The sequence below is a fragment of the Melopsittacus undulatus genome, chromosome 5 (genome assembly GCF_012275295.1).
Source record: "Melopsittacus undulatus isolate bMelUnd1 chromosome 5, bMelUnd1.mat.Z, whole genome shotgun sequence".
Classification (NCBI taxonomy): domain Eukaryota; kingdom Metazoa; phylum Chordata; class Aves; order Psittaciformes; family Psittaculidae; genus Melopsittacus; species Melopsittacus undulatus.
In genome coordinates this window covers 49,743,492-49,770,947 of record NC_047531.1, presented here as the reverse complement: position 1 = coordinate 49,770,947, position 27,456 = coordinate 49,743,492, and the positions used below count along the sequence as shown (strand labels likewise).

Below are 27,456 nucleotides of genomic sequence, written 5' to 3'. Positions count from 1 at the left end.
TGCCCTCTACTTTTCTTTGTTTTGTCCGTGTAAGTCAAGAAAAGGATCTCTTGTGTCTCCTGTGTCCTTATCACAGGCTCCTGTGTAGTAGTTGAAGGTAAAAAATCTAAATTTGCAAACTGCAGCATTTTAAGTGCTGTAATTGTCAATTATTTCTTCAAATGAAGACCACTGTAGAGATTACTATTTTTGTTAGTACTTGGTGTCTTTCAGTTCTTGGTTACTTGTATTTCCTGAGGAATAGCTTAAGCCAGCTCAGTTTGTCTGCTGAAGGCAGAATCCTGTATCTTTTCATTTCACAGCTTGTGGTGCTTCAGGTTTTAATGAGGCAAATTAGAAAAATCAAGTATTGAGGTTGGGATAGTTTTCTTAAGTTTAGAAGTTTAGTAAATAATTTTAAAAAATCCCTTTTACCTTTTTGTGCTGTTATTTGGTTTATTTTTATTGTGCAGAGAATGAAATGCCAGTATTTTTCTAGTTATGCCCTGAATTAGGAGAGGAGACAGAACTCAACCCATTGAGCACGTTTTTAAATGCATCCTGTTTTAGAGCTGTGGTCAGTTCCATTTCAGATCTCGTGGGTGTCCCTAGCTTGGTTGTGTAGACTGCAGGAGATGGTGCTGCTAAAAAAGGAAAATAATACTTTTCACCTTTTTTTTGGTGTAGGTTTGGGAGGAATTAGATTCAGATTTTCTATATATGATTTTGAATTGTAAGGATCCCTTTAATCATATCTACATAAATAGATGTGTATGGCTTCTGCTTGGGTTACTTTTGACAGTATCTGTGGTTGTTTATGGCCCATGTTAAATACAGGCACAGTGACCTAGCTCTCATTTTCTTTGAGTCTTGGACCAGGACCCTATGTGGGAAGAAGTCCAAACCCTTCCCTGTTGGAATGGAAGTGCAGCTACCTTGTGATTCAGTTTCCAACTTGATGGCAAGAGCTGGCTGTGATGTGGGGTGCTGGCTCTGGGCTGTAACCCAGATCCTTCTCTGGTTACCCCAGAAACCTAAGTCAGGGTGTTTCTGCAGGTGTTTCTGTGCCAGCAAGCTTCACTGTGCTGTCCGAATAACACCTCGCTGCACTTTACCTCCTTGCTTCCTGGAGCTCCAATATTTGCCTTGGCAGACCTCACAGTTGCTCATGGCAGAGAGGGTTTTGCTCTAACACATCCTGCATGCACTTGTACATGTGCAACCTTATTGATTCACACTTGTTTCTGATGCTATATCCTGGTAAAAATATTATTGTCTCTGTGTGGCTGGGTTATATAGGGTAGCTGTAGTTAGATATTTTACAACACATCCCTTGGAGGCTTTACTATTGTCAGGTTTTTGGTGCTGTTTTGGTGTCTTTGTGCTATTTCTGATGGCTTTTCAATTACTGTGGGAATTCTATTTTGGAATTAACTAGATGTTTCACCAGTTTGTGGGATTTCAAAGAAAAAATATATTATCTTTTTTTGAATCGTATGTCTTTCCTGCAATTGTGGTTTCATAGTCTTCCAAATTAGTTATATATGGATTTTACAGAAGTTTTGTTTTTAGAGAAGTTGTACGTTCTGGCTACTTTCTGCAGTATGTTGCTATCCCATAGTAGGAATGAGTCAGTAACAGTTTTGAGGGAATCAGTGTGACTGATATTTAAGGTAAATAGCTCAATATCTTTTGCCCAAATATTTTGTTCGTCTGTAACACTATTTTGTTTTGTCTGCTATGGGTCTCTCCACAAAATTTAAGCATAATGACTGCTTGAGTACAATAATGGAAGGTAGCTACAGGAGTCAGCAGTCAGTGGTTGCTATTATTTTAAATGGCATATAGTTCTTTCTGTTAGATTTGAGAAAACACATGTTTGGTTTTGCCCAGGTGAGTAGAAAGCAAAGTCAGAACTTTCAGTTTTACCAGGGCAGTCAGCAGGTTTTTGAACAGGAATCAAAATATACTGTTTTGTATTTGTCATTGTTAAGGCTTTGGAGCCAAAATCTCAGTTGCTTTAGACTCATGTATTGTTACCAAAGTCAGGGGATTTGCTGAGATTTGTACCAGCTGTAGATGTGGCTTTGTATCTTTTGATAGCATTGGAAATCATTAAAAAGAACAAGGAAGAAGCCATGTTTTTTTCCCCGCAGATATCAGCACTTCTGTCAATTTGAGAGAAACCTCTGCCTGTTGGTTCCCAGAGCTAGCATGTGTGCACAATGAACTATCTCAGACTGTTCCTTACTTTCTTCAATGAAGAGTTTAGTTGCCCTCCCAATGTGATACTTCATTGCACTGCTTAATAAGTTGGTCAGGAGGGAGTTAGCAAAAGAGCTGGTGGAAGAGTTGGGTAGTTGCACAGGTTACTCAGTCAAGCTCTGCTCAGTAAGAGGTTGATCAAATAAACCTTTATTATTCAGCAGCTTGCTAACCTCACACCATTTTTTTACCCCTCACTTAGAAATTCAGTGAGGAGGGTGAAGGAGTGGAAACCCACCAGAATTTACTACTTGTGCTAAGCTCTTGTGCTACTTAGGGCTGGAAGGGATATGAGTTAGGGCAGGTTAAGAGGTTATTTCTATGGTGGGCTTATGCAGTACACACACATAACCACATTACTATGACAAGTGTGAAATGCTGCTTATTGTGGTATGGCTTTTATACATATGTTCTGTCTATGTGGCATCAATCTCTCCAACTGTATCCTTGATATGGGATTCTGTAGGTTGGGTGAGAGGATTTAAAGTTAGGGAACTTTTAAATGACAGGCTAAAATTCTTGAAAAGTATTGTTTCACCTAGGCTTGTTGGCCTGCAACTGGTCCTTGGAGAGGTTTGATGAGTGTGGCTGAGGGGTTTCCTGAAATGTTCCAGGAAGACCCCAGTAGTGGGTAGTCTGTTGTGTTGAAGAGGCAACCTAGTATCGCTATTCATGCTTCTTTTTTCCAATGACCTGTCCCATAGCTCTGCTTGATGCTCATCATGTGTGTTACCAATATAACAGGCATGGCCATAGTGCTTGCAGAGTTTTGATAGCTGGGATTTTAATGAAGTTTGGTTAAAAATCCCCAAACACAACTCTCTAAATCCCATGATGTGGCAGTTGTCATCCTGTGACAGTGCCCTTCGCCTTGCCTACCCTCTTTATGGGAAGTCTACTGACCCACGGAGTCATTGTGCAGGTATTGCTGGCAGTTATTTATCCTGTCACATAGACAGTGAGGAATTCATCATCAGAAATAAGGACTCTTACATATTTGTGAAGTGTCAGTTTGACAGCAGTACTGACAGCTGGCGTCCTTCCAACAGACCAGTAATTGCTTAACTGTGAAAAATGACAGAAGATAGACAAATGCATTGGAAAAAAGATCTCTAAAATATAGAAGTGGTGCTAATGTGATATAATTCATAACTGGTTGCTGTTACAAAGAGTCACCTTCAAGCATTTGGGTCTGTTCTCCTTTCTTCTCTGGCAAGTGATTTACTCGATAACAGGTAGCTCAGGAAAGCTATATGGCTGAAGTTAGATGGTTTCTCATTTGGTCTTAAGCTACCTTCTCTTGCCTGTATTTTGAGAGCACAGTGGGACTGTCTGGATGCATTTTACAAATACTTTTGTCAGGTTACAGAAGAGCAGATATTAAACATTAATTTCTACTGAGGCTGAAGTGGGATTTAAAATATTTAAAGGAGTAATTTACGTAAAGGGAATTCCTACCACTTCCTAAAATGATCATTTCTCATAATTTGGGTTTGTATATCCACATTCACTTAATCTAAAATTTCTATTGCTTTAGTCTTGCTCCCTTCATGTTAGCTCTCTATATTACAGTGTGCTCTCAATACATGCCAGCAGGCCTATATTTTAAGCTAATTGTGATTGTCATTCTCATCATACTTGATTACTTTTTCCCAAGGACAGAAATTGTTGGGCAAGCGGCATGGGGATGGAAATCAGAGCTCTGAGACAGCAAGTGTAACAGTGACAGAACTGGGGCACATTACCTGATCACTAGAATGATTCAGACCACTTGCAGATGGATTGTTTCCCATGTTAATTTATGCAGACTTGGCCTGGAGGTTAAAGGAATTGATCTTGAGATCAGCAGGTCTCTCTTTTATTTCCAGCTCTGTCACCAGTTTGTTTTCTGACCTTCAGCAAGTCATGAATGTGTCAATATACTTGCATTGATTTTCAACTCATATGCATGATGTGAAGCAAGTACTTCAGTATACTGCTGAATTTGAGCTGAAATGGTAAACCAAGGTTACACAGGAGGACTGTGAGGAAACCAAAACCAGTCCAGAAGTAAACTCCAGTGAGAGGTATAAACTGTGGGGCACCTTCGCTTCCTAGGCAAGAATTTTGGCCCAGGACTCAAAATCCACTAACTTTGAGAAGTGCACGTTCAGAATTAAGAACAGGGCATGAGCATATTGTCATAATGTGAAGGGATCTGTAATAGGAATAGGCATTTCTGAAGCTGTGTGCACAGTGGCAGGGGAAAGCAGCCGAGTATCAGTGTGACCCATGTCTGTGCTCTCCTTGCCCAGGGCTGTGGTTGGCAGGCTATATCTGCTTGCATGGGACCCCAGTCACCCATCAGCACAGCTTCTCTACCTTCAGCTGGGTGCTCCTTCTTTCACACTGTTGGAGCACAGGTGGCAGCTTGCATCAGTATAGGTGGATGGTTTATGAAAGTACTGTGCTTTTATTTTTATCCAGCGTAGCCAAGGCATTGGTAATGTAACTCAACAGAACAACCTAATAATAAACCCATGCTTGCATTCAAAATCTGAGTGTTCATGCTTGGCAGTCTCTTCTTGCTGCAGTGCTTTCTAGTTTGAAGCTGTTTGGATAGGCATGGGTTGGTCACGCATTTGGCTACAGTTAGTAATGTGGTACCAGCAATTTTAGGAAACAGCCATAATTCAGGAAAGCTGTTGTGTTCAGTGCTGGACTGTGTAATTTGTATTTTGAAAAACCTCGTGGTTGTGACGCTGTGTAAATTAAGTAACACTGGTGTCTGTAGTGACAGCAGTGAATTATAGTATCAGGTGAGAAAGTGGGTAAATCTTTCTTGGAAAGGTTGTCATTGAAAAGAGGAAGGTCATAGAGTCTGGTTAGGGTTTTTTTTCTAAAGGAATTTTTGGGTTTTTTTTTAAACTTTAAATATTTTTTTTTATTCCAAATATGTGCAGCTTTTTACAAGTCTTACTTTTGTTTTGTCCTTTTCTCCCCATATTTTTCAATTTTTTAAAGCTAAGTTTTACTCCACTGCAGAAGAGAAAGGCCATGGGAAGGGGAAAGAGAACATTTAGGGAAGAACATGTGTTTGTCACTGCTGTGTTCTGCACTTCTCCAGTCAAACAGTAATGCTGATTGCTGCAATGTCATATCTGTTAGAAATAAATTGCATCATTAGTGACCATCACGGGTGGCCTGCAGTTCATCCCTTGCCTCCTCTCTGTGATTTCGGGAGCAAGATGTGTTTAAATGCTTGTTTGAAGCATTAGCCCGTAGACAGTGATTTCGCCATGTGAGAAGTGGCTGGCTGTCACCCTGTGTGTGGTTAGCATGGCCATGGCCTTGATGGCTGCTTTTAATGGCTGCTTTTTGCAGAGCAAAATGGTCTTCCTTTGGCTTTTATCATTCCCATCTCACAATTTGTATTTGATGTGGCCAGTGAAAGACCTTTGCATTTCAGACATTTGCTCCCCTCTTTAATTCTGACCTAAGCTTTGCTTTGAGGAGGAGAAATTGCGTTGCTGGGAGGGAACTGCTGCTGTGGAAGGAGATTGCAGTGCCCGGGTGACTGGTGTGACCCTGTTGTGTCTGGATGGTGGGGAAGAAAAATGGTGTTTGGGTTTAAGAGAACAGGGTTGGCTGCTTGTTCTCGGTGTTAAAGGCTATCTGAGTATCTTAATCTCTAGTTTAAAGGGAGGGAAGAAGCCTGTGTTTTGCATTGTCTGTGGTGGGCAAACAGATGCTATTTGAAAAACATGGGAGAAAGGAAATGAAGTCTTGTGGTTTCTTCCTTCAGTGTTGTCCTTGCAATAAGAATCTACTGTGTAGCTTGTTGATTTTTGATTAGACAAATAGCCCTGGGAAATCCCTGGTGCTGGAAACCCTTAGTCATGTGCATAGCTTAACTCTCTGTTTTGGCTGTAGGAAGAGGGAACAGATGAAGGAGAGAAGCCCTTATGCTTGGCTGGGACTCACTGTGCTTTGTTTTGTTTCCTCTGTTCTCTCCCTGCCTTTTGTGTTTTATTTGGAATTGACTTGAGGATAGGGATGACCTGAATGCCAGCTCTTTTTTTGGGATGAGCAGGGTGGGATGAACCTCAACCTGCCACCAGCCCTGAAATCCAGAGAGAGATTAGAAGGTTCAGCCTCTGCCTGGCCATAAGGAGGCTTGTCCAAGGCTTCCTTGTGTTGAATAGGGTAGGAATGCAACTCTATTCCATGAAATAATGCCTCGATGCAAAGAAGCAGCTCCAGCAGGGACTTTTTGAAGCAAAGCAGGTTGTTGTGCTAGAAAGAGATGGTTGACGTTTTGTTGTCCAGCTGGAGACTGATGTTTAGCTGTAGCTGTTGTGGGGGTTGTGTTTGAAAAACTGGGTGATGCCATCAAGGTGTTTTGAAGAAAGCTACATGTGGAAGCTCATGGAGGAGCTCACACCAAGTCCTCAAGCACATATTATTCCTAAGAGCTCGAGCTCAGTTTATTTGAATTCCAGTGCTTGGCAGCATTACTAGGATGGCAAGAGAACAGCAAAGAAAGCCTCCACTTAGGACGACTTTCCTCAGTGAGGCAGGAATTAACTGAGGTCTTCAGTGCTGGGGCTGGAGTGTGCTGATGGAAGGCATAGGCATTAGGGCTGTTGTCCTTTCTTTGAACGTAGCACAGCTGCAACAGAAACAGTTAAATTAAGCAGAGTATACAGCAAACCACCCGGTATTTTAATTTCACCACAGAATAAGGAGGGCACAAATGAAGATCTGCAGAGCGTGGAATTAATCCTGTTCGTGTGGGAGGATCTAAATAAAATCACTGGTTACCTTCATCCTGCACCCTTTTTCTTACATTGCAGTTACCTGAGGGTGATTAGAAGCTCTGATTTTTTTTTCTTTTTTTTTTTTTTTACAGCTTTGGTATCCCTTGTTGTTTTGTGGGCAATGCAAAACAACAACAAAATAATATAGCTAAGGGTCTTGAGCAGCAAAATGAGTTGGTGCCAGTGGTTTGGATTTGTATTTTTAAATACACAGATTCAGCTCTTCTTTGAAATGAGCACACATTTGGTGGTAGTCACAATCACAATGCAGCAAGTGCGCTTTCCACAAGGTTAATGACAGTAGGGTTATCAGCTTGGGGTCTTCCCATTTTCATTTCTATTCAGGTTTCCCATTTCAAGGAAACATTCATAGCTGAGGTAGAGGCAATAGGTGGTCTTAATTTCTAGGGCTGTTTGTACTTGCCTGAAACCTTTGTTTTTTCAACACTGATTTTAGCTGGAGTTCAGCCTGAGTGGGAAGAGTAAATTTATTATGCATCTTGTCATAATGTAACATGTAAAGTCTCAGACTGTTTTAAAGTCTCATGGCCTTTAATTGTTTGAGGGGATGACTGCTCTTTGGTTAAACATTTAGGATGCAGTCCTGAAAGCGAGTGTGTAAAACAGAAAGGAGAAACTGCTGTTTGTTCAAAATGGGAAAACACTTGGCAGCATGGCTTCTGAGCCTCTCCTCTGATCTTGCCTTTGTGTGCCTGTGACAACACTCCTGATCTTGAACTCTGTCATTTCTTAACTGCTTTAACTGCAAGAATAACAGAGCGTTGGGTAAAGACTATAAATAAAACCAGGCATGCCTCATGGTCTTCTTCGCTGTAGCTCCTGGCCTTGTAATTTGCCTGCCTCTCAAGCCTCTTGTTGGTTATTTTGCGTTTTGTTTGCTTTAGCTAATGCAGGGCCCCTGGGTGGATGGGGTCTCCTGGGAATGGAGGAGGGGAAGTGCACGTGTAGTAACAGTGCTGAGCTGGGAGTGCGGTACTGGGATAGTGAACAATGGCTGCCAGGCTCAGGGATGGGATTAAAGCCCCAGAAACCTAGTGGGACACATGGGAGAGGGCTGTTCTCTGGTTCCTCTTAAGCAACTGAAACCAGGTCTCCATGCATTCATCACGTCCTTTTCCCACCACCACTTACCCCCTTTGCCACCCCTTGGGTGAGTGGGACCCAAGATCCTGGCATGGTGGCTGGGTTAGGGAGCAGGTTGGGATTTGTCTTGTCTTGTTGCTTTGGGAGTATGGTGGGATGGAGCTGGATGGTGGTGGAAGACTAAAGAGGTGAGGGAAGAGAAATGGTTGTCAGGGAATGAGCCTAAAAGATTGGTAGGGATGTGTAGAAGCAGCAACAGAGTGACAAAGGGAGTAGTTGGGGAGGAAGAGAGAAGGTTAGAGAAGAGAGAGGGTGAAGATTTCAGAGAAATAGAATAGGTTTTAACAGGAAAATATTATGTCAAGTGCAGATTAAATAGAATAATTGAAAAGCGGCATGTTCTGATTCTGGAAAAAATAGATTCACCTAATGAGAGGCTACTATTAGATGAAAAATTCACATTGCTGTTTTCTCTGAATATTACTTAAGCTTTCACCCTGAAAACCCTTTAATGAAATAGAAAGGAACAAAATGTAGAGAATGGAAAGGAGAAACCCAAATAAACTGCCATGTAATGGTTGGATTTGGACAGTAAAACATGATGCCACCTATTACAAGTCTTGAAAGTGAAGTAACTACAAAATAAAACAATGCCAGCATCTGGGGTGGATAAAACACTAGTGTGCTATGTCAACATCAATAATGCATTTGTATATTCGCTCATGTATGGATGTAGTGTAGTCATTAATATCATACCTGCATGAAAAGCTCCACATACACATGTAAATGATGTCTTTCTCAGCTGAATAAAATGCTTTGACAACTTTGCCTGCTAAGGACTCAAGAAGTTGATCTCAGTAAATATCTCTTCACTGTAACAGTTTAGGTGTAATTCCTAGCCATGTAGGAGGACAAGGGATCCGTTTGAGTTCATGGAGCTGAGTTGATTAATCATAGCTTAGAAAGGGGTAATATGTGACAACCCCTTATGGTAAATTTGAAATAAAATCATGTTGGTTTTTTTTTTTTCCACTTATTGGGTATTATTACTTAATATGCTTTTACATATACCTCCTTGGTAATAATGTCTGGTTAATATTTAATGAAGACAAATGGATTTTTTGGATTAGAATGTAAGGATTACCACAGAAGCATCAGCCTTCTGAGGTTGTTCTCTCCAGGCCAGTCCTATCTTCCATTCAACTCTGTGGCTCGAGAAATCATGACTTAAACTGTAGTTTTTATTCTGCTTTGAAATTTTGCAGCTGAAAGTGTAAAATATTTTCAATTAAAATGCAGTTTTGCTGTTTCTGCTTTCAAGAACTTGTGATAAAATTAACCCGTGCAGTGTTGAGAGGAAAACAAGACTGTAAAACATCACAGAAGCCTTCTCTGCAGCCTCGGAAGGAGAAGGGCAGACAACTAACCTAAACGTTTTTCACAAATGTGTGCTTTAAGTTTATGTTTCCAAGCTGATGACCCTCTTCATGTAACGATATAATATTTGAAGGTCAACATTACTCCTGTACAGGTGCACATGGGAATGAATAAACCAAAAGTTAAATTGGCAAGTGAATGCATATCAAGCTGGCATGCATAATACTGACTTAAAAAAATGTTTGACAGTTTGTAAAAATAGCTGTAACTGGGAAGTCATCTCTAAGCAGATACATTTCCCATGTGATCTGTGGGGGACCAGATTTTCGGCTGGTGCTTGTTAAATGTTCTGATTTGTGATCCAAAACAAAATGTAGTCATTTATTAATCAGGTTTACAGAGGATGCAAAAGTTAGGGCAATGGTAAATAAAGAAAAGGAAAACTGAAAGTTATTAATACAGTCTTGTGAGTGTGTAGTGACTAGGGTGGCAACCCAGTTTTAGTCATTTTAGTAAGGGTGAATGTGTAGAGGAATAAAATCTACGCGATGCTTAGCAGGTAGAGGATCCTCTTCTGTTGAAAGGGAGGTTTGAAAAGGGTTTGAGGGTGATGGTTCTCCAGCTGCAACCTGGGCCACAGGAGGAGAGTCATCCTGCCAGAGCACATGTAAGCACTGGAGGTTGTACTTGCTCATCATATGGGTTCTGCTGCAGCCTTTGCTGCAGTGCTATGGGGACACCCTGGTTTCAGCAACCTGTAGTGCTACCTTTGAGTGTGTTCAGAAGAAAGAAAGAAGAATGAGGGAGTGCCTGGAAAACTTGCTGCAGAACGATGGGAAGTTAAAGGGTGCCTTGACCATACATACAGAGAAGAGAGCTATGGTCATGAGGAGCAGACATGTACCACAAGATCCAGTAGCTTGAAGATAAGGATAGGTCAATTCAGCTTAGCAAAAGGCTATGTCTGGAGAGGAGAGTTTGGCATCAAATCAGTTGCCCAAGGTGGATTTTTCTGGCAAATTTAGAAACAATGATGAGTTGTCTTTCTGCAAGATGGACTATAGATTAATTGGTATTATTTTAGGGAAGTCTTCTGTAAAGGATGCTTTCCTTTTCTACCTGTCTTGCTATTTCTGTCCCTCTCTGCAGGAGACTTTGCAAGTGGAAGAACAGGATTTGTTTCCTGTGGAAGAACTTTTAAGTTCATGGCTCTGTCTAGCAGTTTTATTGCCTGTCTCCTTCAGATTCATACTGACAGAGTGATCCTGTATTTTAGATACTTATTGGTCATCGGCTGCAGCATTAATATAAATTGCACAATGCAATTGACAGACTATTAGTGACTGAAACCAAAGCTTATTATTTTGTAAGCTAATTATGAATTGTTATTACCAGTAAAGGTCTCATAGGTATCCAGTATTCTAGAGCCTCAGAAATTGAACCTCAAAATACCGTGTGATTTGTTCATTCCTGTTTAATGCAGAAGAAAGCTACTTACATAGTGGCCTCGTGCTATATAAGCATATCTCTACAGCATCTATCCTGCACTATATGGCGTATCCATAATATTTGAAGGAAGAGTCTCAGTCAATTTAAAATCTTTAGTCTATGGTACTTGGTAGTAATACCAGAATATGTATCTTTTGCAACTTCTACTTGCTTTGATTCCCCTTTAAGTGTTATCACTGGAAGTAAAATCATAAAAAGATTTTCCTCATTCACTCATTTTTCCTCTTGGAGAGACATGGCTGCATTTCTTCCCTGTAGACAAAGTGCATCAGAAGGTTTTAATTGAACTCATTGAAATGATGGGAGCAATAGAAGGAGATATAGGAAAGGAGGAAAACTGCTGAAAGATAAGCAGGCACTGAAAGCTCATACATTCACTGCTCTGAATGGTTTTCTTGTGTTTGGGAATTTCTCCTTAGAGAAAGACAGATCCAGCATGCTCAGTACCTCACCCAAGGTTGGCTGTGAAGCTGGGCTCTGTAAAGAAAATACAGATTATGCTAATTGAGATGAAGTTTTGTAGTGCTAATGTATGTTTTACTCTTGTGTGTGGTGAAGTGCTGCCTGGGTCTGAGGGAGCTGACAATGTCCTATTCATATGTAAAATGTTTTGAAGGACCTGTGGTTTGGAATATTTCAAAACTGCTGCATGAGGGGATTCTTGCATCTGAAAGCAATATTATCTGTGTACAGCTAGTTGCTAACAGAGAGGGAAGAGTGTGAGAGCTTCCCAGCCTCCGGGTACAACGTACAGACCCTGTTGGAAGAAGGCAGGAGTGCTGAGGAACTTCTGTGGTCCAGTGGGGCTGAGCATGGCCCAACACTGTTCTGCAGACCTTGACCTGCCCTGGTCCCGGTCAGCTGAGGTGAAAACCAGCTGCTGGAAAAGTAAAAGATCTTGCAAAGAAGCCGATTGCGTATCTGTGCCTTGGAATTACTTGGAGTTTAGAAGTATTAAACAGAACAACCTCTTGGAATAAGACAGTAAAGCCCAGCTGTGTGTTAATTATTAGTCTGGACATTTTGCAAATCACAGAATCAGGCCTTTACTCTCAGTGGTACTTTTTCTTTTTTAATATCAGCATTTGGCCTTTGCATTGCCAAGGAAGTAGCATCCTTAATTTGTAAGAGCTCATCTCCTTATCCAACAAGCTGCAGTCATAATCCTCTTTCCCATAATGAATGACTGCTCTGGAAGCGATTACTGCAGGATTTCATACTTTCTTTCCTGCTTATTGAATTGTTTAGTGCTGCTTCTTTGTAAAGAAAGTCATTGTTCATAAACCACAGTGAGGTCTCAGGAGTTTCAGTGATTGCACTAAAAATATCAGGGGCACTGCTTCAGAGGTGGTAAATCTCAGTCCATCTGGACATACCGCTAGAACAGAAATGACTTGTGCCCCTTAATTTCTGTTTGTGTCAGGTCAGGTATGCATATGTGTGTGTGCAATACTTCTTCCTGGAGTTCAGAGTCTAAAACTTTGAGCCTTTCATTGCTCCAGGTTAAAATGACTGCTGCAGCTCTATTTTCTGTTCTGCTTGGCTTGTGAGAAGACTTGCTGTGCATTTGAGTATATCTGTAGCAAATATGATTTTGTGTTTCATCTTCAGTGCACATCTGCTGAAGAACAGCAAAGAAACAGTAGCTCAAATAGACTGCAGCTGCAGCAGCCATCGTATTCATTTTGACCATGATTCAAGATAAATGCTTTTAAAATTACAGCTTTCTAAAGAAACCTTCCTCCTTTAAAGGTTTTTCTCTCCCTCTTGCTTTTTGGGTGAGCTCATACATCATGTTTGTTAAGTAGGCTGGTACTGACAGTGTAATGGAAGTAGTGGGGAATGCAGAAAAAGAAATGTAGCTTTTCATTTTTTTTAGGACAATGCAAATGTAGCTTTTTTTCCCCTGGACCTACATTTACACAGTTTTCCTTTGAACTTGCATCAGAGAGATGGGGTATAGCCAACTATCTACAGGCTTGAAAACCAGGCTGATAAGAAGAACAGAGCAGAACATTCAGCTCTTTGCTATAAAGAGAATGCAGCAGCGGATGTGCCTGCTGATTTTGTTACAGTGAGTATCTAGAAACTGGAGGGAGGCATGTTTGGAAACGTGTAAGCTTCTTAAGTTGATGTGGGTGGTAAAAAAAATATTTCTTAAAATTTATGTATGGATACTTAACAAGTAGTTTTAGGCAAGAAGAAATAGATCATTTTGATCCACATTTTGGGACATCCGGCTTTGCTAATGGATGGTATAAACCAGCAGACAGTTGAGATGGTCACTGATCCATCCAGAATTGACCCATAAAATAATGTGATGCTCCTGAATCTGCACATCATGGCTGAGAAAAGAAGGTTGTATCAGAAAAGTTCTGACCAAGTCGAGTATAGTTTTTAGTTTGCGCACACAAAAACTCGCTGTATTAAAAGCAGTGTGTGACAGAGATAAACAAGATGGAGCTCTCCTCGTGTGAGAAGTAAAGGCTCTGGAAAATTCTCTTGAGTCGGTTTGTGGATAATATCTTGAGACTTCTGAAGAAATTCTGTGTGCATTAACATATAAAAAAAAACCTGCTGGAAAAAAAGTTGCACATTGTTCATTAACAGAAAGGATGTTGTGCTAATTTATGCCACATGCAATGTCCGTAGGGTGGCCAAGGATCTAAGTCTCTGCATAAATTCACCCAAGGATATTAACTTCCCCACTGTGCCCAATTAAATCCATCCTCATGCTAATCTGAGAACAAACAGGATAAAATACAAATTTATTTCTGGAAATTTGTCTAAAGCAAAAAGTAATTAAATCTCTCTCTATTCTTTGGAGGGCATTTACAACCTTTGTAATTAGTGATTAGAGGTTAGAAACAAACCTGAAGATTAATTTTCTTGCTGTGCCAGGATTTATTTCATGTAACTTCAACCACCAACCCATCTAGGGTTGCTGGTCAGTAGAAAGGAAGGGAGCCACCTCCAGAGGCACATGGGGAGACCCATCTCTGCAGCTCCCTTAATTGTAGAGGCTTAAATGGGCAACTTAGAATAGACCTCTCGCTTTCTAAAATGAATTTGATCTGTAGCAAGGAATTTGTGTGGAAGTTTTTCACCTCTTCGCCTCTGTTTTTCTGATCTGTAAACTGAGGACTGTTTGCTCTTCCCTGGTCCTGTAATTAAATGGTTTTGGTGCTTTTCTCTGTAATCATTTTATTATGGTCTGACCCCTTCTTCGTTTTTCATCCTTCACTTTTGTTGTATCCATCCATAAACATTCTTACCTGAGCAAGTCCCACTGGTACACGAGTGTGAGTGGAAACATCAGGGGAGGGTAGGATGGACATGTTGAATCAATGAACCAGTATGGCTGAACTAAAATACAGCATCCCTGTTTGTCAGATGGGGATCTAAAATATTGAACTTTTGGGAATGTGAATGGAGCACTCAGCTCAATAGGGTCTCTGGTTTGTCCATGAAGCACAGTGCTGTTACATGGGGTAAGGTGGTCTGGTCACAGATTTTTCTTGTTTCTTACACTGAATAAAACCCTGTGTTTCTGGGTACTGTGTGGTGTAAGGCAAAAATATGGTTCTTCATTAATGTAGAAAATAAGTATTATCTCATTCTCTGCATTTAAGACTTTGGCATGCTCATACATAATAGCTAATCTGATTTTTGCTTTCTAAAAATAGATCTCCCAAGCTCTCTAGCAAAGAAAGCTGCAGTTTTTCCTGAAGAAAATGAAAAAGGCCAGACAAGGGTTCAGTCATAAATCCTTGTACCTGTGGTCTCCAGCTGGAGGACCAATAATTTAGTCTAAAGACTTGAGCTGAATTCAACAAAGCACAAGGCCCCAGATGTCACAAGATGTTGCTATCAATCCGCTGATCTTTGTGAACCGCTGCTGAAGGATTAGTGTTCGTAAATCATTGCTGAGAGAGCAGTCTTAAAGTACCCTTACTCAGGCTCTGGACCCAGTTCTAGGTGACAGCATTTGCATTCACTCCTTATGCTCCTAGTTGCTGATTAAAAATTAACCCTTACGTACCATTTGATGTCCTTAACCTGATTAGTTTGCAGAAGGGAGCATAGGAATTTTAATGAAGTTCAACACAAGGTAGTCTTTTTGTTGCTGAGTTTCCGATTTTGCCGGCAGTTTGGACTTGGCTGAAGTCTTGCAGAACAGATTGTTGTAAATTATTATGGAAGGCTCGTTTTCCTGAAGCAGAACGAGCTGGTTACTAATGATGAGCTTGTTCAGCATGATCTTAGCTAAGTGTCTGAAAGGTATGTGGACAGGATGTTCCACGTTGCAAAAAAAGTCAGTCCAAGAGCCTCTGACAAACTCTGGGAAAGGGCTGCTTCCTCAGGTCACTTACTTCAACTTTGCCCTGAGTATTTTCAATGCTTCAAGAGTGTTGGGTGTTCAAAATACCATTGGATTGAGCCTTTCTTAGTTTGTATTTGGAGTGACCGGTTTGCCCTGAGCATAATTCTAATTCTTGCTGGTACAGATGGAGCAGTATTTTTATAATATCATTTACAGGCATATGCTTATGATTATGGATGTCTCAGTGTCTCTGAGAAGGTGTTTAGTATATTATTTGAATGTCTATCTCAGTGCCTCATCCTGTATACCCAACAGAAAATGCTTTCTCTGCTGCTTTGGGGTCATAACAGAAGACTGTGCAAGAGTTTGGAATTCAAACCATGTCCAAATCTTTAGCCGAAGAGAATCTCTAAACTTTCAGTGCTGCTATAATTAATTATTCTTGCTTTGCTTTAAAAATCAGGAAATTTGGAGGTACTAGCTTATTTAAACATGGCTAGAGACAGCAAAGATTTAAGTAACTCTTTTGATGCTGCTATCTTGCCTGGGCCAAGTGGTACTAATTTTTATGTCTATGTTGGGTAGGAAATGTTCAGCCATAACCCAGTTGCTCTACAGCTCTAGGAGAAGGTACTAGGTTATGTACCTGCTCTTTACTGTTAATAAGATGCTCCATGGAAAGCATTAACCCTTGCCTGAAATAAGGGGCAGCTGAACAGTAGTTCTTAGCTGGAAAACAATGTACTGCAGCCAAAAGAAGCAATTGGATTGATGTCAATTTTCAGCTTTTCATACAGAAATCAGACCAAAAAAGAAAATAAACCAGACAAAACCAAATAAATAAAAAAGCTATATTTGATATTTTTCTTTAAAACAAGAGCAGGATCCCATCTTCAACCAAAGTCTCATGACATTGTTGCCAAGGTGTACTTTTTTCTTCAAGAGACAACTTGCATCCCCAACAGGTGGCATGAATTATGTATATCAGCTTTAAGCAATGCTGTATTAGGGAATTTTGTCTTTGTACTTTAGACCAAAGTAATGAAAAGTTAAATATTAATGTGTCCTCAGAATGTCTCAAATATTTGTAATACGAGACAGTTAATTTAAGAGGCAGTGAATAGAGGTAAAGTTTTTACATTGGTTTTTGTTATCATGCAAGTAATTAGAGCAGTCCAAACAATGTAAATTAAATGTTACCAAGTGCAAAAAAAGGTTGCTAGGTAGCAGTTGGGGGACTTTTATTCTTCAGAAGTCTTGGAAATGGGAGCCTCTGACATTTACAGGGTTGGAGGATGGTAGTGATATAGGTGGCTGTCGAATGCACGCATGCCACACTTGAAATGTCACTTGTTTGTCTCTGTAAGCCCACTGGAAGAAGTGACGATTACATTGTGTGTCTCTTCCAGCAGAGTCTCCTCAGTGAGTTGATCCCACATAAGCTTGTGAGAAATGGTTTAATTTGCTCTTCTGACACTTGGTGAGGAGGCGACCTTTGTGGTTTTAAGTCTCCAGGAGTCTTGGTTCCCATGACTTTTTTCTCTCCCTTTCATTTCTGTGCAGATAGTCCCAGTTTTCACATACCTTTTCAGGCCAGTAAATCTCACAAGAGAAGCACCACTATGTCCCCTCTCTCAGCTTCTCTGTAGCTCCTGAAAGGGAGAGGCAGACATTACATTTATGGGGCTTCTTAGTTTTTAGTATTTTCTCACGTCACTGTTTATCCTGTGGAAATACCAGAGGTCTTCCATTCTGGGACAGGGTTACCCAATGCATTAGAAGTGTCTTATGCCAAGTAGAGGTAACAACTTCAGCCCTGTCTGCATGTTTCCACATGAGTGATCTTCAGTCTCTGAAATATCAAATTAACAAAAATTAATCCAATTAACAAAAAAATTAAGGCTTTATACCATGCCTGCTTGCCTGTATATCACCCCATTATTCTAGCCACTGTTGTCTTGTATTTTTGCCTAGGTGCACCCAGAGGTGATATCCTCTCTTGTAGATGCCAAGATTGAATAGGTGCCTTGCCTTGTGAATTTACTCTGTCACTTGCAACCTTGTGTAGCTGGGACCTGAGAGGAGACACTTGTAAACCCATTGATTGTTGAACCATGGCAGGAGGTGTGAGAAAGCTATGTGTCCTGGATGATGACCTGTAAGCTCTTGGTGTGCTCCCAGACTGTGCCTTTCCAAAGGGTGTTTTTCATTTGAAGGACCTACATTTTCATTTGTAGTCATCAGATGGATCAAGATTGTAGCCAAATCTCTGCACTTCTTCTCTGTACAGACAGTAGAAGAAGGTTTGACTGAGGAGTACTGTGTTCTCATGCTGAGTGCATTGTAATTCACAGGTCAAATTCCTGTGGGTATGAATAGTTTTCTAGAAGCTGTGCATGGATACTTCTGAGTTAATTCAAGGCCTGCACATGTAGTTTCCTTCTGTCTGTGTATATATACACAGATGATTATTATGTTGATAAGCTTTAAATTCAGTGGGACTGTTTACCTTTTCTCTTGAGAAACTGAAATGTGGTGCTTAGATAGCATGCTCTTCAGACTTGCTATAAAATTAATGACTAGTAATTCCACAGATTTTAACAAGATGGGCCAAGGTTGCACTTTTAGGCACATCAAAGCTTTTGTTCTTACAGCTCTTGTATTTAAGTAATAAGCTAACAGTTTATTCAGTTGCTCAAGTCCTGGCTAAATTCAGGGGTTTGCTGATTCTGCTGCAGTTGCAGTATTAATGCTACTTTTAAGTCATTACGGGCATTGAATTCTGCTGATCTGAAAAGTCTTTTCCAGCCTAAACAATTCTGTGCTTCTCTGTCAGCTGCTTTACATACTTCACGTGCGTGATTGTGATCTTATAATCAATTCTTGGAGCCATGCATATGCAATGCTTATCATTAGATTATCATTAACTGTAATTATGTACGGAGATCGGTCCAAGCCATAAAATGTAAATTCTGATATTTACTGTGCTAATAGGAAGATTTGGTGAAGATAAAGGGCTTGATTTTCATTTATTTTTTAATTTTCACTGCCACAATAGTGAGACAAATTCTTGGTGAAAGTGTTGTTAAAATTAGTATAGCTGCAGTTGACGTCCATATTACGGCTTTCTTACTGCAGACTGCTATAGATGAGATTCAGGCCCAAAAGGTCATGTCATTCACATGATGAAATACTGCCTCAGAGAAGCTGAGACAATAGAAAACAAGTTGCAGGAGCCCTGGGAGGTGAGTTTGTCCACAGGCGTGCCAGCAGGTGTTTTGAACTATATATAAACATTCCTGGCAGTTACTCATCTAAGGACAAGTTTGCAAAAGGTGCAGTGGATTTCTGCTGAGGAAAGGGGAGGATTCCCCTTTGTTTCAATGCTGCAGTGAAGTTCCAGGTGTGTGCAGATGTGCTGTGTACAGGGCACACTCTCCCTGACACCAATGAGCAGGAAACCGACTGCTGTGTTGCTATGCTAACTCTGCAGTCTTACTCTAAATGCTTTATTGAAAAAACAAACCAATTAAGTAATGTTGGGAATGATAAAAAAGATTTAATGGCTTCTGTGACTAAGGTTCTGCATTAGTATTTAGCTTTTGCTGGTTGCTTTTTTGGTTTGTTTGTTTACATCTGGGAATCAAATCTTGCGTGTTGTGCAAATAACTTAATCTTTATGGCTGTTACTGCTGCATATAAAGTGTTGCTGTGTTGATACCTGCTGGCTTAGTGAAGCAGGAAGGGATATATTTATGCATGTTACTGTTTACTGTATTTAATGGAAATGAAAAGTGAAGTAATAAATTATGGAACACCTCACTGGAACTCTTCTTTATTTTGAAACAAAGCATCGGTGTTTAAGGATCCAGGTTAATCACAGCCTAATGACCTGAATACACTGAAACTCCTTTTCCCCTTGATGTGGTGTTTTAAGTGGATATGATGTGGTTTGCTGTGGACTGGAAGGCTCCATTTTGGAAAGATTTCTTGTAATGGTGAGGGAGCTACAAAATGATTTTCAAAGCATCCCTGGATGTAGTTCCTGATACAAGAGTATGGAGTGGGATGATAGACGAGGATGGGATGGACAGGAGATCTGTAGTTAGAAGAACTGCTGGATGTCTCCTACCTTCACTTGGTGATTTCTTCCTAAAACCACTTCCAGGCACTGGAAGCTGCTTGGGTCAGGCTGGGTATCAGTCGGCGGGTAATGAGCAATTGTATTGTGCATCACTTGTGGCTCTTTTTTCCCCTTTTTCCTTTTAGTCTTATATTCTCTCTCCCGGTTTTTCCCCTTCTTGTTATTATTACTACTAGTAGTAGGATTATACTGTATTTCAGTTATTAAATTACTGTTCTCTCAACCTATAGGGTTTATATTCTTTCAGTTCTCCTCTCCATCCCACCTGGAGTGGGGGAAGAAAAAAGGGGTGAACAAATGGCTGTGTGGTTCTGAGTTAACAGCTGGGTTTAAACCACAACAGTCCTTTTTTATACTTTATCCTTTTATTTTATGCAAAATCTTTAAAAAAATTAACTGTTTTAACCACTTCCTAATTTAGCTATGTAGAAGGCACATTAGCACAAAACCAAATGAATTGCAATACCTGGCTGCAGTGCTCGAAAGTTAATCGGGTATTTAAACATCTAAATTAAAAATATATCCTCTAGTAACATTACTGTCCTAGTTGTGAAGAAAATCAAAACATTTAGCCAGTTTGCTTGCTAAGCATATATGTCTGACTCCTGCCGGAGGAATTGTGGAATCTTTCTTTGCTCAAAGGAAGAGTGACATGGCACTTCAGAAGATAATAACTTCCAGTTGGAAAATAGATACGAAGTGAGCGAAGGAACCTGTTATGTTTCCAGATTGGAACTGTATACAGTTTTCTGTGGTTTGTACTATGTGATGTATCAATTATGATTGCGTATTAGCCCTCTGTATTAACATATTATGTGATTGTATTCTCTACCTCTTGGCTTAAAGCCTGCAACATCATGTCTACAAGTGGTACAGCTCGGAACTGTTGCTATAGGACACTTCAGTAGCATCTGGTTACAAAACGTGGCAAGCAGTGGTAAAAACATGCCTGACACTGCTTAATGCCGTTGGATTCCCAGCAGGAACATGTCTTCTTTCCTTTTGGTTGTGTCTTAATTAAACCTTGACAAGACATCCCTTGCTGTGATGCCTGATGTGGGCATCTGATTGCCTGATGCTTCTTAGCAAAGCAAGCTGGGGACAGAGGAGTGTTTGCCGAAGATGATGTGATCCACATGAGATTAGATAGGCAAGCTCTTGTTTTCCTTGTGACTGTAGGGGATGGTTGAAGCAGAATGGCTTCTTATGTAGACTTTCATGGCCACAAAGGCCTAATTTGAAACTAATGATCTCTGTGCCTTCTGGGGCTCAGATCAGTGTCTCTCCTGAAAATGCTTTATCATCCAAAATGCTCCTTGATCCAGACCTTTGATAAAGCCTTAGGTTTGAAAACCTCCTGGTCTCCAACTTAGATGACACAGAATTTGTTGGTTTCTGGATCAGCCAAATATTCAGTTGCAATATGTAGAGCAAAATACAGTTTAGAGCAAGAAGTGCAGCAATGATTGACTGTGTGTGCTCTGTATTGCTGGGTGCCTATTCTGGTAGAAATTGAAGTGTTAGACTAAAAGCTTTAAAATCAGATATTTTAATATTAGGTCCTTGTATACTTCTGTATTTAGGCTGAGAGAGGGTCAAACATTGCAGAGTTGCTGATTATAGGAATCCATCCAGGATGATCAGAGAAACAAGTCACTATCACAGCTGGAAATTATGTTACTTTGGTTCCCGTTCTTGAGTTTTTGTGCACCCAAGCTGGAAGTTGTTAGATAACATCTTTTGTAAGAGGGGAACCAAAGAACTTTTTCATTACTAACTTCCATAACAGAGAAAGGATTTAGCTCTTGGACAATTTCTAGGGAGAGTAAATTTTAGGAGATCAGACGTAACACTGTCTAGAACTCTGTGATCTGTCAGGAAATCTCCTCTTGCTATAGCTATTGCAGTAGGTTATAGCTAACAAATGTTGCTAACCTGTATTAATCTCAATTTCCCCTTGCAGTAATGCGTAGAAATCCATTTGGGATGGACATTTGCTGCCGGAAAGGATCCAGAAGCCCACTCCAGGAACTGTATAATCCCACCCAGGTGAGTGTTTCATGGCTGTGATGAAACTTTCCAAGCCCAGCATCCAAATACAGTCTCTCTTGAAGGTATTTCGGTCTGGTTTTTCTTATTAATATGTAATAACTGCCCTCAGCTTAGAGAGCTTGTCCTGGGACCTGCAGAATTTAGCCATAAGGTTCTCCAGTTTAAGCTGAGGGCTCGATTTTAAAGGTTTTTAATCTGGTGATATGAACTCCTCCAATTTTTTTTTTCTCAGGTACTTTTTAGTACTAGGTAAAAGCTTGAAGCATTGCAGTTTGGTCTGTCAACACACAGAGTGGCAGGGTGGAGTGAGAGAATGTGACATGATATGCATGAAACAAGGAGTGTGCTAAGACTGTATATCACAATAATAATGCATGAATATAATTTATATGGCTTTCAGGTAGCCAGCTGCCCTTCCTGTGCTGGTTCATTGCTTGTATGGAGTCTAGACAAACACAGTAGCTCATATTTGCCCTTACACTGTGTGCTATTTAACACCTGACAGTCTTGATGGAGCTTAAGATAATCTCAGCTAGAGTTCCTTTTGTGACAAGCAGCACAGGAAAGCTACCTGAAATTCATGCTCCCATTTGCTCCTCTAGATCAATTTATTCCCTCCATGTAGACTGAATTGGCACATTCAGAAGCAGCATTTCCTGTTGGCAGTCGAGAGGAAGTGCTGCCATTGAGAGAAAATGCCAGCTGACTATTAAACATATTTATTAAAGTTTAACAACCGCCTATTATATATTTAACTATCAATGAATACATTGAGTTTTACTAAATTGGCTATTAAGGAAAGAGACTATCCCAATAAATCTAACTTGTTAGATTTAACAAGGCAGTAAATGTTTTAAATAATATTTGGTTATGAAGAGACTCACTGTATCACATGCAAAATGAAGTCTGAGGGATTTAAAGTACTTATATGAAGAACTGACAACAACCCAAAGATGTGATATCTACTATGTAGTGCAGTAAAGCTCCATTTGCTCAATAGTGTTATTTTTATGGACACAGGATGACTTTCTGTTTCAATCTGAATTCTGTGCATGGCTGGGAACATGAGTTTATCATGCTAATATACTAGTCTTTATTGACCGTTATGGGACTTAGCACTGGGTAAATGGAAAGTGCATGTAAAAGCCCTGAAGAGGAACATTCCAGTGCTACAAAGGAAAAAATACTAGCATTTGCAGGCTAAATGTGAAGACTCTTTGCAGATGCTCAAGAAGGGTGGGTAAGGGAAAAGAGATTGTCTGAGTAATTAGTCTCTCTGGGGCTGCTGTTTGTCATCCGAAACTGCCTGGCCCTTTAACATCGGTAAAGGCCATCCCATAAGAAGCCAACATCCCCATCCATTGAAGGGCCATAATCCCAGAGCCCTTAAAAGCTTGGTTAACTGAAAAGGTTTCCTGAGCTTCCTGAAACAGGGGACGCAGCTGGCAGCTTCTTCGCTGCCTCTGCTTCCTTTCTACATGCCCTGACCAAGCAATCCTTTATCATCCCTTTCCGGGCTTGCCTATGAGCCAGCCAGAGAAGCTGACGTTTGAGGAAGTGTGGAAGTTCTTGCAGCCGATGTTGACCTAAGTAGATGACGTTTTTTATGCCAAAGTGTTTCCATCAGCTCACCGACATCCGTTCTTATCAAGTTTTTGAGGTTTATTTCTTTCTTTGTTCCTAATTGGTGTTTGCTTACTTTTTGGATTGGGCTTTGCATGCCACACTTGGTTCTAGAGGGACCGGCAATGGCAGACAATCAAGTGCATACACTTTGGGAAAACAGTAGCAAGAAAAAGCAGTAAGTAGAGGTTGCAATAGAAGACAACAGGCTGGCAATGACCCTTAGAATATTTCTCAAAATACATGTTTTATCTTTATTTTTCCATTATTTTTTTTTCCCAAAGAAATGTCTGCCTCACCTTTCTTAAGATGGCAGATTAGAGACTGGTCTGCATTCTGGCAGTAGGATGCTTGTTCCTTAAGTATTTGTGAGGGTAGGGGGATGGAGGTTGGACCCCTAATCTTTCCTTGCTGAAGCAGTCATGATCAGCCATTTGTAGTCAGTTCAGAAGTCAATGTACATAAATGTATGAGAAGACAAGGCTACACTGGATGGGGCTTTGAGCAACCTGGTCTAGTGGAAGGTGTCCCTGCCCATAGCAGCGGGTTCGAACTGGTTGATCTTTAAGGTTCCTTCCAACCCAAACCATTCCGTGATTCTATGAAGATATTTTTGGCCAAGATCAATCTCTTACTGATCTGGATAATGAAAACACTGGTTAGGTCTTTAACCCTTGATCATCAGAACTTGATGGACTCCTGGTGTTTTGAACCCCCACTTTTCTCCATCGTGCTGATGGCTGTGTGCCATCAGAGGAACTCTTTGGCACTTAGTTTAGCTGCCTCAGAGTAATGGTGGAAGTGATAGAGCAGGTATTTGTAGTTCTCCTTGTAGTTCAAAGGAATCTGTATAATTCTAACACCAGACTTAGGCTGCTGAAAAATGCCCTGCAGCTATGGCTTTGGATTACTACAAGTGAGGCTCAGTTGTGGTTTAACTATAGGAAACTTTAAATATATAATGTCTCTGTGTGCATGTTTTTTACATGATATAACAGGAGAACGCAACTATGGCTTGCCTTCCTCTGCTATAGAGTGCCCAGTATATTCCACGTTTCAGTTTTCCTTGTGTATGCAGCAGTGCACAACCATGGCTGCTGCTGCTGTTCCTGGGAATGTGTCCAGGACTCCCGAGAAAGGTGGGAAAGGGAGGAAGCTCCCTGCTTTGAGGTGATATTAAGGGCCCATACATCCTCAGATGCAGTGTTCTCCTGGCTGTTTCCTATCAGGGGAGATGAGGCCATCAATTAAAATAGGTGCCAAATAGGGTCAATACTCTACTATTTAAAATGCTGTAGTTTAACATGCATAAAGTTTTTCTATTGTGTGTTCAGCATTAAGATGCACTTCCCTTGTAAAACCAGATGGAGACAGGTTGATTTACACCAGCTGAGAATTTGACTGTGGGTATTTACTGTGTTGACATATAACAGCCTCTCTGATCCTGTGCTGCTTTGTTTCCTTCTATGCAGTTGTTTGAGTTGTTTGCAGATGCCATCATTGGTCTCTTGAATCTCTTTTTGGCTTGGTAAGTGATTGTGAAAAGGAAAGGGAAAGGAAGAAATAAAAGAAGAAAGGAAAAGAATAAAACCCAACAACAACCTGGGGAGATTTGGCTTGAGTGAATTTAAATATAGGAATGATCTGGAGGTTACTGAAAGGTTGGGAGCTTATGGGAGCTGAATGTTAGGGATACAGTCAATGTTTCGGTGGACTGATCATAATTGTTCATACTTCTGGTGGAGGAGAGGATAAATGGGTGCAGATAGCACTAAATTAGGGCTAGAGAGTGTCCATGCCAAAGCCAAAGCCTGTATGTTATTTATGTCTTGATTGAGTGTCTGTCCTTGTGATTATCGTAAGAAGTAGGAATGTCACTTTTGCTCTTTTGCCTGCTGTAATAGAGCAGAATATGGGAAGTGTATTTGTGGACAAAGGTTCCTTTTCTAGGGCTTTCACTGTAAGATTTTTCAAGAGCACTAATATACCATGAGGGGAAAAAAAAAGTCAATATAACTGATCTGGATTTGCACTGAGTCAGTGGATTTCCAGGCTGTGGTTTCTGCGTACATGGCAGGCAACGTGCAGAGTGTCTTTTAGACCCCATTTTCTCTTTTTTTCTTTCATTTTCAGGTGGAGGTTTAGTAAAAAGGTGAAGAGGTACCTGTGGCAGATTTTGAGGGCTGACATGGACTATTTCTTTAATGCATTTATTAAAAAGCCAATTTGTATCTGTGTTAAGCAGAACTGTTTTCCTTCCCATGCAGCTTATAAAGAGAAAGAAAAAGAGGATTCAACACACAGCAAGTAGCAAAGGATAAAATTTAGATGTAACTGAACACGGATGAATAGCCTTTTAGGAATCTGGTGGAAGTTTGCATTGGATCTTGGGTGGGATTTTGTGTTTTGATGGGGTTTGGTTTGCTATACGGAACTCCAGGAATTCAAGAATACAGGTAAACAAATATTTGCAAGACATATTCTTAGAAGTCAGTGTATATAACAGTGTCTTATAATTTTCATGATTGTGTACAGCCCCTGCTGCTACAAAAATAACAGATAATTGTGGATCAGCCCATGAGCTGGAGTCACCAGAAGTTCAGAATTGGGCAACATCATAGTTAAGGCTTGCACACTTTAGTGGTTAGCATTGATCTGTTTGGTGCAATGAATGTGCTACTGATTTACAAGAAATTGCAAAACAGAACAGACCAAATGTTGAAGGAACAGGATCTTGAGGCACTGAGCACTGTGCAGTTTGTTTCTGTGTGTTTCGGCTTCTCGTTCTTAGAAACAGAACCAAAGGGCAGATCACTGAGTAGGATGAAAGGTCTAGTTCACCTGGTGTTTTGTCTGCAGCAGCAAGTGACCAGCCTGCAAGAAGGATAAAGGACTCAATGTACTCTGCCAGTGCACAAAAACCTCATGAACTCCCTGAGCCAGACGTGTCTTCATCAGCTACATCATGCAAGAAGAGCCTGAGATGCCAGGCAATTACTATATCAATTAAATGTGTGTGTGTGTAAGCATAGTTCTCCAAAGTTACTTGCCAATTTCAGTAAGACAAAAGATTACACCAACACCATACACCAATGCTATATGCTATTTTTCTCCCATTTTCACATATACATGTGCTGGATGCCAAATTTCCTCGTAGGGACAGCAGTACAGATATTCTGATGTGAGCATTAGAGTATGAGAAATAGCACAGTTTGTCTAAAGAGCAATACATAAGAATTTATTGATGCTTTGCAACTGAAATGGTTAGAAATATGTATGTGTACTTCTTGAGGGAAGGAAGTGCCTCAAAAGTTTTATCAATACTGAATACATGTGTTATGTGATTGATGCTGATCTTTGTAGTTAAATCTGTGCGGATAATAGGAGCATGGCAAGTGCGGCTCATAATCACAGTTATTTGATTATAGATTAAAAACTCCTTAAATGGAAAAGATGCAGAATAGAGACATAGGGAATTAAAGTCAATACAATGCCAAACTTTGGGTACATACTCCTGCTGGTAAACAACTTTATATGTGATTAGCCTTGCTTGCTGCAGCAGAATGCCTGCTGATGAAAGAGGAGCTAATTGATTTACTCCATGGATGACTTTTTGACATTACTTACTGTCGTGCTTGGAAGTCGTAAAACAGCAGCTGGTCTGGGGTGAAATATGGCATTAACCTTAGCAAAAAAATCGCACTAGTGAGAATGCTTTGCTATTAATTACTGATTACAAATGATAAGAGTCTGTATTAGATGCTGGGGAAATGACTTAGGGAGGAGAGGGTTTCAGGTACAGGGTGCTTCGTAGATCATTTGTTGTGACATGATGGATGACTCTGTAAGTCAAGAGGAATTAATCAGACAAGTATGTACTGTGACTACCAGCACTGAAGGCCAGAATTATCCCCAGGACATGCTCATTCAAGTTACTGCAGTGCATTGGGATGACTTTTTGGACACCTGTGCTTAATAAAAGACTTCTTACCTGTGTGAAATGAACAAATACAGTCATCACTCAAAATAGCTCAGATTTCCCCGATAGAAAAAGAAGCAACAGAGGCACCTCTAATTTCTCCAGCCCTTGACTCATATTTTATTATTTTGAGAGCATATGAGTTTAAATATAAAGACTTTCTGGAGGCATAAAAGTGTAAGAAGAATGATTTAATAACACAAGAGACATGGCCAAAACAAAGAGGTTCCTTGTGTTAGAGGGCAAAGACAATAACACAGCTTTCCAAATGGGTAACTGTACGCTATGTGTGAGCTCCCTG

General features: G+C 40.4%; 1 protein-coding gene across 2 annotated transcripts in view; it reads left to right on the top strand.

Annotated features, from left to right (window-relative positions):
• CHST11 (carbohydrate sulfotransferase 11) overlaps positions 1-27,456 on the top strand; it is a 163,012-nt gene that overhangs the window by 48,366 nt on the left and 87,190 nt on the right. For both annotated transcript variants that reach the window (XM_034063283.1, XM_034063282.1), the window contains exon 2: positions 21,465-21,550. In XM_034063283.1, the coding sequence (XP_033919174.1) occupies positions 21,465-21,550 (86 nt within the window). The remainder of the gene's footprint in view (positions 1-21,464; positions 21,551-27,456) is intronic.